We start from the raw sequence: 12,948 nt of genomic DNA, 5'->3' as shown, positions 1-12,948 counted from the left end.
ACACTTCCTTATTGTTTTTCGCGCGCCGGATGACTGACAGCCCAAGTTGCCAGGTTTGACTTTATCCCCCTAACTAAATCATGACGAAATTACAGTTTCTAGTTTATAAAGCGTGTATATTATAATATGGTACAAAATGGTATCCGGGCAGCATGAGAGAGTGTTTACTGGGGTCGCTGTGCTGCTGCTTAATTAAATACATTCCATAATGGTATCTGAACAACTAATATACAATAAAATATATAACCAGCATCATAACTCATTCAAGCGAAACATTGTGCTGCTGGCCATGGCATGCAGTTGCCACACTTCTTCTTCACTTATCTCAAGAGTACCCGACACCTTAGCAATTCGTTCAGTGCTGCCACCCACAGGCAAATGTTACACCCACTTCTTTGGAGGTTTAAGGGTGGCTACTGCCACCTTCTGGAGTTAGGTTAACTGTCCAGTTAGATCAGTGGTTTTCAACCATTTTCATATCAAGGACCAATTTATTCTGCATTTGAGCCACAGATCAGTGAGATCACCATGATGAGATTTAGCCTTGTTTAGACCCAAAACGAAAGAATATGTCCACATGTCCATGCTGTATTGATGTTGGTAGTTGGTAGAGTTGGGAGAGATAACACGCAAACATTGATCAAAATAACAATTCTTCTACATGATTCTCTATGTGTGTAGAAGACTTCTTGTAAATTAACTTAAGTAATGCAGATGTTTAACAATAATGTAACTCTTGAGAGTGTAAAATGAAAACAAATGGACCCATAATGTCCATTTGGTTTCATGTTACACTCCCAAGTAAAATATCTACAAGGGCCCATTTGGTTACCAACTCTCCATCATTTAGCTGACCACCTGGAACCCCCTCAAGGACAAGGACCACTATCTGTAGTGTGCAATTTACGTGGAAACTTTCACAGACTTTCATACTAGGCTGAGGAATATATCCCACCCTTTTCACATTGGCCAGTTACAGCGCCACCAACAGGTGGATCTGTTGTTGTTGTTCTTGTTGTAGTAACGATCCAGCACACTCAAACAAAAGAGTGTGCTGGGAGTGTCCTCCCCCCTCTCTTTCTCTCTCTGTTTAAAAGTACAGGCAAAAATATCTCTCTCTCCCAGACGGCTCGATCGCGTATCCGTGGATATATACTTAGGGTATTTTTTAATTTTTTCCTGTACTTTAAACATACTAGAAAAAAGTATCTGAACAGCTTTTGTACTGCCATTCCACAACACTCCAGTATGCAATTTTGCCTTCCTCTTCTTGTAGTCTCTTTTCATTCCCATCATCATGTCTTTTCTTTCTGATCATCATTATCATCATCACAACTTTTATTTTAATTAAAATTGAGGGGCAGGCCTTCATGTTCTATACAGAACACAATACTCAACAGGTCAGTCATAATCATATACAACAATTAAAACCCTACATGAACCAGAATACAGAAAATAATCCAAATGTTAAATAGCTAGGACATTGAGCATTTGTTTGTTTAACTGTATGTAATGTGTTTTTTATTTGTTTTGTATTTATGGACATTTCCTGATGTTTATTTAAAGATTCTGTTTAGTATTTGTGCTGCCATGGGGTTGTGGGGGGAAAAATATATGTGAATAATTGCTTTGAAAATACTATGTTGTAAAGAAAAATAAATAAATATGTTTAAAAAAAGTTAAATAGCAAAACAAATAAACAATAAAGCAGTTAAGAAGGAAAGGAAGAAGGAAGCAAACTGATTTGAAGGACTTCTGAAGGTCATTAGAAGCAGGTGCAGCACTGAGAGTATGCTGCTAGTAAAGAGGAATCCTGCACATCAGGAAGTCACCCGGGCGGGTTTGGTAGGGACAAGGTTTCCGACTCAGAACTACAAAACGCCTGCAGTCCCCAAGGCTAACATAGAACAAATACCTTTCCAGACAAACGTTAACAAGCAGGTGTTACTGTTGTGTGGTGCATGACATTGCTCACATAGTACAGTTAGGTGCTTCCCTAGAATGTGTTATCCTATTACTTGGTCTTCCAATTCGTAGACTGGTCATTATATGTCTGTCCAGCCCTCCCAGGCCAGTATACATGTAAAAGTGTGCAGGTAACCAGGCAACCTTTCTTTTCTTGTGAAATAATACTTGTTTTAATACCGTTCAAAAATGTTTGCGTGGAAAATAATGAAAGGAAAACTCACAATAACAAAAGGAAAATACAGTGCTTTATTTTTTTTAAGACAGCAACGTGTATAAAACAATGGTGTACAGAAAATCAAACCACCAGGTCTTGAGTTTGAAGAGTAGAGGGAAGCATAATTCATATTTATAGTGTTGTGACTGGTCCATTCACTCCAGTTGAGAGACCTCATGGAAGTATGCAGCAAGCAGCTTGATACCCTGAATGTAGTTGGTTCTGTAAATAGAGAAACATTAGGGAAGGTATTGTATCATACACATTATACATTAACCACTAGAAAATAACACCAGAATAAGGAAATTAATAATAAATAACACATTTAGATAGCAAAATAGCGATTTTAGCCATCTCTGTCAAAAAGTAGCCCCAGCTTTCATTCTAGCTTCATACATGTCATGCAGTGGGTCATATTAGAAACATCAATCCTCGTCAAAATGTATTTATTTATGTTTTTTGTGGGCATTTCTGAACCTTTATTTGATAGATAGGGTGGTGAGTGACGTGCATCTAATGGTCCTGACTGCCAGCGAGGAAACGAATCAGGCACTCGCTGTCAGGCATTAGAGCCCATGCAATCTGAGAACCCATCAGCAAATAAAGGAAAGACAGCACCCTCGTGAGTCAACAGTCTTTCTTGAGAGACTAGAGCCCATGTGGTATGTTCTCTGTTCTAACCACCCGGCTATCGTGGTCGCCCAATTTCATCTGTGTGTACCTGTTAATCTTCTCATTCTGAGAGTGAGCCCCGTCATCACAGGATCCCATAGGGAGCAACATGACATTTTTTCCCGTGGCCTCCTGGAAAGTCAGAGTAACTGGAATGCTACCGCCCTCACGAGTCAGGTCAGGCTCCACACCGAACACTACCAGCCAGTAAGGAAGTAGAAAGTAGATATAAGAGTCAAAAATGGGCCAAAACTAACAAATAATATAAAAAACAAAAACTCAGGTGACCCTAGCGTCCGTATTCTGGGCATATCAGAATAGTAGTTAAGTGGTATAGATTATAGAATATACTTGTGAAGAATAACTAGATAACCGTTATCATGACCTCTTTCTTTAACACTTCTGTCCGTAACAAGACATCACAAGGTAAAGTTAGGTGGTCTACATTAGTGGTTCCAAAACGTTTTCATGTCAGGGGCCCACAAATTTACACTAAATAGCCAGCCGACGCCCATTTGAAAAGATATGCCAGGGACCCACCTAAGATTTGTACAGCTCTAGCAGTGATTTTCAACCCATTTAATTTCAAGGAACCCAAGTTTGACATGCATGTGTCTATGGGCCCCCATTTAATGGTATTTATGACCCCCAATTTATATTTTAAATTCAATGTTAATTTAACTCTGAGAGTGTACTAGTCCATTCGGTTCCATTTGTACACTCTCAGAGTTACAGACCCATAAGGGTACATTTGATTCCAAACTATCATTTAGCCCCACTTTGGGAACCACTGGTCTACATGTTTATTCTCATGCCATATGTACTGTACCAGTGTACCTGTCTTCAAGGCCTTTCGACCAGCCATGTAGTGGGGGTGGTTGAAGTCAGACACCCACGCCTTGGCCCCGTGGCCCATGTAAACTTTTAGCTTGTTAGGACTTCCCAATTCAGCAAACTTCTTCTGTAGATGACCAATAACCTGGACAAGACCGGAAAAAGGATATCATAGGTTGCATAGGTTAAGTAATATATGACATTTTTTATTGATAACAAATTACTGATGAGATAAACGCAGAGCTTAAGAAGTGCTCCTGTAAGCAGACAATTGCAGATGCTCTGTTTGTAAAATGTGGGTTTCAGTTGTTTTTTTTCACAAATACATAAGCAACACACCCCAAAAGTATAATGAGAGTACCCTAAAACTAAAAGCATAAAGAAAACACCACAAAGGCATAACAAAAACATCCCCAAAAGCATTAAGAACTGGATGCATTTATGATTTTTAAATTGTATTTTCAAGATGATGTTTTCTGCTTTATTTTGATAGCAACAGCGAAAGAGAGAGACAGAGGAAGGGAGTCTGGCCAGCAAAAAATAAATCAAACCAGAGACACATTGTATGTAAGGGATTTTGCGCTGTGTGGCATCCACTATAATGATTCAGCTATAACCCCATTTATGATATTTTAAAATGTACCTCTTTCTCTACAACAGCGGGGTCCATGTCTGGAACTAGGCGAATGGAGAACTTTCCGATGACTTTGCGGGGGATAACTGTCTTGGCCCCACCTTCGGAGAAAGCTCCCTCAATGCCATGGAGAGAGAGGGATGGATATCTCCAGCGGTGCATTAGGATTTGCTCCTACAGGCCAGAAGTACCCAAGAACAATCATTGTTTATTTATTTTGAATTATGCCTACAACAATGCAATTTGTGCATGTGTGTGTCATGACAATAAGGTGCTGTCTATACGAGGACGTATTCTGCGTTACCCGCACAAGTACTTAGCCGATCTGCCCTTTCTGCCACACGGAGACTGTGTTTTGGGGGACTTAACCGGCTCTTTTTGAATCCAGCTCCCAGAGTGACAAACTTCGGAGACGCTACTTGTCATCTCCGTGTGTACAGTGAATGCCGCCTATTTGCTGAAAGGGTGACGCCAAAGTCCTCTCGCCCCATCCAAACTAATCTCACGTCACCAGGCTTTCCACCTCCAAAACAACTGATGGCTGAGTCCATGATTAGCGGCTGATCATCGGCTGGCTTTTTACAGCAACATGATACGTTATTTTTTTACTTAAAATGATGCAGGTTTATGACACGCCTTTCATAACCTCCAGCTCACTGGTATTAATTGCTTATAATGGTTATTTATTCATGTGTATATTGTATGTGAATGAATGGTGTTGTTTGACCTATAAAGGAATGCCTTTATTATTGTTTGTGCATTTGTTCATGAAGTCCTAGGCTAATGGTTTATTTCACTATAACATATAGTGATATATATATAAGTTACTATATAACTTACATAAGTATCACAGCTATTTTATTTCTATTTGCACATAATGTCTATAAATCTCTTCTACGAAAATACCGTAGTCGATCTGCAGCCCGTGAGCTTGTAGATGAGCTATTTTCGGAGAACAGATATAAATTATCGTCGGTTTAATAATAGGCGGTTTGCACCCACACAAATATGTCTGCAGATTTTCACTATGGAAGCATTACATGTATAATATCTTCTCTGACTCAACAAAGCCATATTTCATGTCTTTCATGTCATGTAGTGTGAAAGTGAAATGCATATTTTACAATATAGGCTACATCAACATACATGTCTATTCTAATATAGCCTACACTACTACAGCTTTCTCTGGTATCCGGAGCGATACCGCTCTTGTCTGGACAACATGCATAATCAACATAACGGCAATGTGGACGCTCGAAACTTTGATGCCGGCTACAAACTTGTGCGGGTAACAGCCCGATCCGTTCTCGTGTGGCTGGGGTCTAAAATGACTCCAAACTCCTTACGGTACCTTGGTGTCATGAAGCAGCTTTTGAGCCCCGAGATCCTTGCAGAAATCCTCCATGTCAAAGTCGATATTCTCATACAACTGTTTCTCCGCGTCAGTAACCGGGGCCACGGCTTCATATATTCCTGGAACCAAGATCTTTCCCTTCTTGTCCACCAAGGAGCCTGATTGGTTATAATAAACAGTTAAACAGTCTGAGTTTAATCTCTGTTGAGATTCCATAAATAATTTGGTTATAACAAACACCATCAAAGTCTAATCTCTGTCGAGATGCCATGCTTTATTTAGAACTCAAAGGGATACAATTCTATCACCAGAATGTTTCACTTTGGCATAGCTACTGAGCTCACAGACTTAAATTAAGCTTCATAAAAGTGGCATGACTTGCCCATGAGTGCGATGAGGTCAGTCATGGCTTCATGAACAGAGCCACCAAAAACGCCAGAGTGGAGATCCATGTCACAGCACTCCATCTAGGATTTAGGAAGCAAATGCATTCAGGAAGGGGGTGGATATCAACTCCTTCGACCCGATGCACTACTAAAACCAAAGCAGCACAACAGTTATAACACAATACCTCAATGAAGAAATAGCAGATGCCTCTCAGGCCGTAGGTGATGCAAGGTTTGGTCTTGCCCAGCCAGTAGTTGTCTGAGATGCAGACGTAGTCCACACCTTTTAAGAAGGTGTCTTTACGTGAGAAAATCAGTTCGTCTAGGCCCTCAGATCCAGACTCCTCCATCCCTTCAAAGCAGAACTTGACGTTGATCGGAAGCTCCTGATCAATAATGCAAAGAATAAAAGAAAAGGGAGAGAGAAAGAAGAAATAAAACTTTTTGAGAGATTGTGAAAATGCTTAAGCCCTTATGCTCCTTCTAGAGTTGGATTTTCAAAATGTAAACAAAACAAACGATAAATAAAAGCCTCAAAAGGATTTGAATTGAACAACACAGAGCTTTGAAAACAGTGGATTCATGATCTGCTTTTGTCTCTATTTTATAACATCAACTAATTTAATTTTTTAATTTGGGTTAGTCCTGGCAAATTAGTTTAATCATTAATGCTGGGTGTGATGCAATGACAAGAAACAGCATAGGAGCACATATTTCACCCAAAGACCTTTGACCACATTGATGGGTGATTAACTTGTGGAGAGTAAGACATGAAAAGTTCAAGTTTCAGAAGGGACAAAACATTTTGTAGGAACACAACATTTCAAATGTGTTTTGCAGATCAGAAACCCACATTCCATTAGAAATAATCTAGTTTAGTTTTGTGCTATCTGGCACTATGCTGTCTCTTTCTGTCAAATGGCAGTTTTCATAGAAAACCAACAATGCAATGGATGACCCATTGCTGTAATATGGCTCCAAAGTTTATGGGCCCTCATTTATCAATTGAGTGTAAAATCTGCCCCAAATACGAGTGTAGGTTTTGTAGTACACCCACGTCGCCACAGCATTTATAAAGTGATCGCAAACAGCTTCCTTAATTTCATTCCTAGCAGTGATAAATGTGACGGCTGAAATCAATCTGGCACGCCCTATGAAATCAAGCCTCGCCCTCGTTTTTGCGACATGAACTGCAATACGACCACACAACGTATGGAAACCATGGTTACATGATCGAGCCAATAAAAAAGTTGCTGGCCGCCATAAAAGTTATTTACCCATTATCCTAGTTACTTTGTAGCAATTGTTTTCTTTACGTACATGATGACCATGTAAGTAAAGGCTGAAGTGGCCATGTGAACAGCAGTTGAACACAGGTCAGTCCGTCCCTGTCCCAAGCAGGGGGGCAGTGAAGCCAATAGTGTCTGAAGCCAGTAGGAAATCCTGACTTCCTGAAAGTTCATATAATGGCCTGTTGTTGTCATTGGGCCAAAAAACCCCATAGCTCCATGTATTTGGGCCCAACTTCACCTAGACTGTATTACCTTAAATATGGTCATGAATACTTTCTGCTTCCAGTCACTAGTTTAAAGTCTCATTTCTCATGTCATAATATTCTTTTTGGAAAATTATGGTCCCATTTATTAAAATGACCATAAAGTTGAGTATGTTCTGAGGGGCGTGGCTACCTTTACAGTCTATGATCGGGATCCACCCCCCGCTCGAGTCAAAATAAAAACCAACAAAGAAGAAGGGGAAAAGTCCCGCCTCGTTGTCTGGGCCAGCCAATGGCCAGCTGGGCCCAAACGGATCTAGAAAGATGGCGATTTACAATTCAAGGACTGACAGGCTTCATCTTACGCTTTGTCAAAACAAATGTACAGTCTATGGTCCCAAGGGACAGGTAAACACCACTTGGAAGGGCCATTTACTCTGATCTTGAGTCTGGAAAAAACCATCTGCTGAATGCCAAAATTGTAAATATGATCTACGGTTGTCAGTTAGACCAAGCTAAACCAGGACTTGTAAGTTGTGATAGCTTCTTGTTACCATTACCTGCTGAGTCTTCTGGTAACCCTCAATACAGTTCAACCAGGCCAGCACTGGACCCTTGTCATCTGTGGAACCTCGTCCATAGAGCTTCCCTGCACAGGGATTAAGGGAAATGTATTTAGGGTCATTGTCACAGAACCCTGTTGACGTTGAACTCTATGAAAATATCACAATTTTAAAATAAGTGTTGCTTGACACCTTTATCTTTCATTTAAAACTTCTTTCCCTTTTGGCTGTTCCCTTCAGGGGTTGCCAGTGCCACAGCAAATCATCTGCCTCCATCCATCCTATCACACATCACACCTGACACTTTTCTCCACCCATTCCAACCTGCTTGCACTCATTTCTCCAGCGTCTATCTATCTATTCTACGTCCGAGCATATACATGGTAACGCCCCACCTGCCTCCGATTGGCCTACCGACACTGCCCGTCTTGCCTGTCCTCCGAGATGCAAGGGTACTCTGTGGTGGGAAATAATACAAGTAGCCTACACGCAACAGTAACTTGTAACTTAAATTTTTGTAGAAGAGACAAATTAATATTGTTTGTGCTGTTTGCTTCATTGAATAATTGATTGAACACTTATGTACTATGATTTCATTTGGCTGTGTTCTAAATTAAAGTGTTAGTGTTGATTATCGTGTATTAATATAGTAAACTAATACTTATACTAACAAAGATAAAGATCAAGGGAAAAGAGACCTTATTTTTACAGTACAATAATGTTTCAAGTTTACACATATAAACAAATAAACAGGCCAACGGCATAAACAATATTAGTTTGCCTCTTCTATAAAAAATAAAAGTTACTTTTGCCAAGCTGTCATTCTCTATTATTATATCGTACTGTATTATTTATTTATTTCCCACCATGGAGTAACCTCTCGGCAGACTATCCAGCATGTATCTTCCACCTCTGAGGAAATTCTGGTAAGGCCGGCAGTGTCGGTAGGCCAATCAGAGGCAGGTGAGGTGTTACCATGTCTATGCTTGGACATTTCCGAGCATAGACATGGTACACGTTGGTACGCATCTCCACACTCTCCATTTCTCTGGAATGTAGACCCTAAATACTTAGAATTATCCACCTTCTTTACCTCTACTCCCTGTAACCTCACTGTTCCAGGTAGTAGAGTTAATGAAGATGAACAATTTCTAATTGGTCTATTAAATGATTCATTGATGTTATTCATTTGTCCAAGTATAACAGTAAGGAGGCGAAATAGAATGTATTTGTGTTTAGATTAGATTAGACTAGATTAGAATATAGAAAGTGCTTTACACGCTGAGGCAGAACTGAAAGTGGCAGAGTCTGTCTTTTTCTATGCCAACTCATCAAACATCAAACAACATAAACTGATCTCAACAGAAATAAGGATGTGACACTATCTCTCAGCTGACTGTCACCAGACAATAACTGCCCTAGGCAAAAAAGAAAGAGAAACAAGTGGAAGAAAGGTGTGCTGACACATAGTCTGAAGCCAGCAAATTTGCACTTGTCAGTGTAGCTTAAATGCAATACACTGTGTTATATATAAATACATTTCACTCTGCCATTTTGGATAAGTTAGGGATTGTGTAATACTGAATTTGTGGGACAGTTGACCAGTAAGTGAGTTCTGCCCTACATGTACACAAGTTAGCTGAAGTGGACTTTGGAAATATGTAATAAACTAAGATATGATCTGACGTATTTTGCTAAAGGTTAAAAGGCAGCTTAGACAAGCTACATGTTACAAATATTACAAATAACTGATGATGTTGCCTGGAATTTCTGTTGATCTAAGACCAGTTTAGTTGATAGGAGGACTAAACAGAACACAGAAGAGAAAACAGAGGAAAATAACCAGGTCTGGTCTCACCATCTTTCTCCACCAGAGTAAAAGGCTCTGTATCCCAGCCATCATCAATATTAGCTGGCTGGACATCAAGGTGACCATAGATACACACAGTCTTCTTGCCCGGGTCCGAGCCCAAATACCCCAGGATGATAGGGGGCAATGGAATCTCTTCTCCAGAAGGAAGCTGTGTGAATAATAACATAATCAATATTAAAGAATAACGGCAACATTAATAATAGAAGTATGATATTGTACGTTACTTGAAGTTACAAAGTATAGTAATGAGTTAGGAGGTACAGTATGAGAAGAATCGGGATATCTTTAATAGATAAAATAAAACAAGTTCATTAAGGCCAAATAAAATAGCCTAATAATAAGGAGGACAAATGGTTGATTGTTGGATGAGGAAAGGTTAAGGTTTCTAAGAAAACCTGTTCTATATTTGACACAATGCCTTCTCTTCTTTTAAGAATATATGAGAGAAAGAGACAGAGAGAGTGTTCATTAGTGTTGAAGCTGAGCAAAAGTAATATGAAACATTAATACCTAGACATGTATGTATATTTGTTTTTACAGATTAACACTGATACTGATAGCACCCATCAAATCAGCAGTCAAATTAGGATGGGTTGCAGTTTAGTAATGCAATTTATAAAGACATAACAGCCTGGCAACATGTCTAACCTTCTGTTTGCCAATGTCCACCATCTCCACTGTACCCCCCAGCTTCTCAATATCTTTGGCTGCCATCTCCATCATTTTCTTGATCTCCCCACGCTTCTCAGGCCATGCTGACACACTCTGAACTCCCACCCATTGGGCTAGGCGCTGGGGAAGAGAAACAATAAATAAACATGACATTTAGTTTTTTTTATCACAGCCCTTTATTATTTGTTGTTTGACAAAAATAGCAGATCTATAATGTAACAGAGATGCCAGGTTGAAAATCGTTAAGGACAGCGAGGACAGAGACTGGAGATTACTCCATTTAGCAAAAACTCTGTTAGTCGGTTTATAATGTCAAATGAAATGAATCACTCCAATATTACAATAGAATGTTCTTACCTCAATGTACAACTCCTGATGTTCATCCACATATTTGAAAAGTGCTGATAGATCAGCCATCTTTGCTACTTCTGTGGGGATCGGTGTGACCTGGGTGACAGGAATAGTAGTGTGTGAGACTTTGCCTGACTCTCCAATCTCTCTTTATGGGAGGACAAAGACCACACCTCCTTCAAATGTGCTGACAACAGTATTTTGAGTTTCCTGTATCATGCATTCCAGTGGCCAGACTGATCAGAGTCCTACAGATAGCTAAGGCTACTCACACCTTTCGATCTAGCATACAACATTGATGCATGCTAGATGTAAACAAAGGGTAAGTGTCAATGCATTTCCAATGGAAGTCACATGGTTTGACACAACATTTTTGTTGTACGGCTTTCGGCTGTGTTTTCGACTGCCCCCCTCCCCCTCATACAACTAAAATGTTGTGTCAAACCATGTGACTCCCATTGGAGCTTGCATCAGTCAATAAGTCTCATGCATCAGCTATACATCAATCTGTTGTGAAGGTGTGAGTCAGGCCTCATTTTTACTAACAGTAACAGCAGACCTACTGCACAACTTTCACCTAGACATTATTATTGTAAAGTTGTCAATTCTATGCTCTGCTTACCCTACCACAAGTCAAATGCTAATTTTGTTATGACTTGACACTAGCAGTATTAAAATCGTGGCTGTAGCTATACTATCTTCAGATGAAACTGTATTTAATCAAACCATGTATCATTTATCCATGTACAAATGTGCTCCTGGAAAGAGGTCCTGCAGTAAAGAAAACAAAATATTTTATACAATTACTCTGTAATAATTTGGTAAATTATGATTTGGACTTTAATGTTCGTTTTGGGGTAGATTTTAATGAAATTTGTACCAGGCAAGTCTATGGACTTTAATATTTGTTTAGGGTCAATTATGGTGAAATTTGTGCCAGCCAAGCTTGTTATATATAGTTATGGTGAAATTATGCCAGGCAAGTCTATGGACTTTAATGTTTGTTTAGGGAAGAAAATGACAACGTAGAGAGACGACTTTTAAAAGACTCTTAACTGACCTCACACTAGAGAAAGGCATATGCACCTGCTTTTTGTAATATTTGGTTATAAGGTTTTGTTTCTGTGTGTATGTGCTAATTGGGCTTGTGTATTATATTTGTTGTACTGTGTGTCCATGTCATGTATGTATAATCACTGCTGTAAATGTTCTTGTTTGTATACAGGGCGCCATTGAAAAAAAAACCGTGGTCTCAATTGGATTCCCCTGAAATAAAGGTTTCAATCAATCAATCTCGCTGATATAAATACATCAACATGCCCCCAAAAATGGGCGCCCCTCGATCACTTATTCACACGATATGATTTGTTTTTGTTCACCGCATAGAACAGCTCGTTGGCTGTCTCTTGGTTGGACAATGTTTTGCTCTTTCTTTAGAGTTTAGAGAGAAAGACTGAGTAATGAAGACTAAGAGTATAATGCATCTCTCACTCAGAACGGGTTATTCTGGTTGCCATTTTCCATATACCAGAACATAAGTAGGCTATAGCTAATTCCACAGTAAATATAACAATTTAAAAACATTTAAATCTTGTTTTATCAGTATTTAAAAGTGTATGCTACAGTAGGCTATCACCATTATGCTGGTCTGTAGCTGATTTTAGCCGTGTGGGAGAAAGGATTGAAAACAGACCAATTTCCTAACTGAAGATGATATCGACGACGACCAAGACAGCCGTCATATCACTGAAGAAACATATGCTATGCGAAGTTAGCATTTACAATGAAATATACATAAGTTACACTAATAACACTATTAACAGTACCGGGACACTTCTGCAAACTCACTCACTTGATCGTTGTTTCCAGCCAGCTGATATACATGTGACACTTTTCCGGTCGCGTAGCCGCCGCTTCCCGTTTTGCTTCTGG

The 12,948-nt window shown here is 39.5% G+C and overlaps 1 protein-coding gene across 3 annotated transcripts; it reads right to left on the bottom strand.

Moving 5' to 3' along the window:
- Positions 1 to 2,191: 2,191 nt before the first annotated feature.
- Positions 2,192 to 12,880, bottom strand: LOC310875854 (cytosolic non-specific dipeptidase-like). Of its 3 annotated transcripts, none has more exons than XM_083789263.1 (12): positions 12,869 to 12,880; positions 11,023 to 11,112; positions 10,642 to 10,785; positions 9,979 to 10,141; positions 8,118 to 8,206; positions 6,248 to 6,448; positions 6,059 to 6,143; positions 5,674 to 5,834; positions 4,332 to 4,496; positions 3,692 to 3,833; positions 2,904 to 3,051; positions 2,192 to 2,404 (listed from the first exon to the last, which is right to left on the bottom strand). In XM_083789263.1, exons 2-12 carry the CDS (start codon positions 11,080 to 11,082, stop codon positions 2,338 to 2,340), a joined length of 1,425 nt encoding a protein of 474 aa, XP_083645389.1. In that variant the 5' UTR covers positions 11,083 to 11,112; positions 12,869 to 12,880; the 3' UTR covers positions 2,192 to 2,337. The 3 variants fall into 3 exon arrangements, with proteins under 3 accessions (XP_083645389.1, XP_083645390.1, XP_083645388.1); XM_083789264.1 differs by lacking the exon at positions 12,869 to 12,880 and adding an exon at positions 12,843 to 12,862; XM_083789262.1 differs by lacking the exon at positions 12,869 to 12,880 and adding an exon at positions 12,653 to 12,671.
- Positions 12,881 to 12,948: the final 68 nt, after the last annotated feature.

Source organism: Protomyctophum parallelum, assembly GCF_964188405.1.
Source record: "Protomyctophum parallelum genome assembly, chromosome: 1".
Lineage (NCBI taxonomy): Eukaryota > Metazoa > Chordata > Actinopteri > Myctophiformes > Myctophidae > Protomyctophum > Protomyctophum parallelum.
Note: the sequence above shows the minus strand (reverse complement) of the source record. Positions and strands in the feature narration are given on the sequence as shown.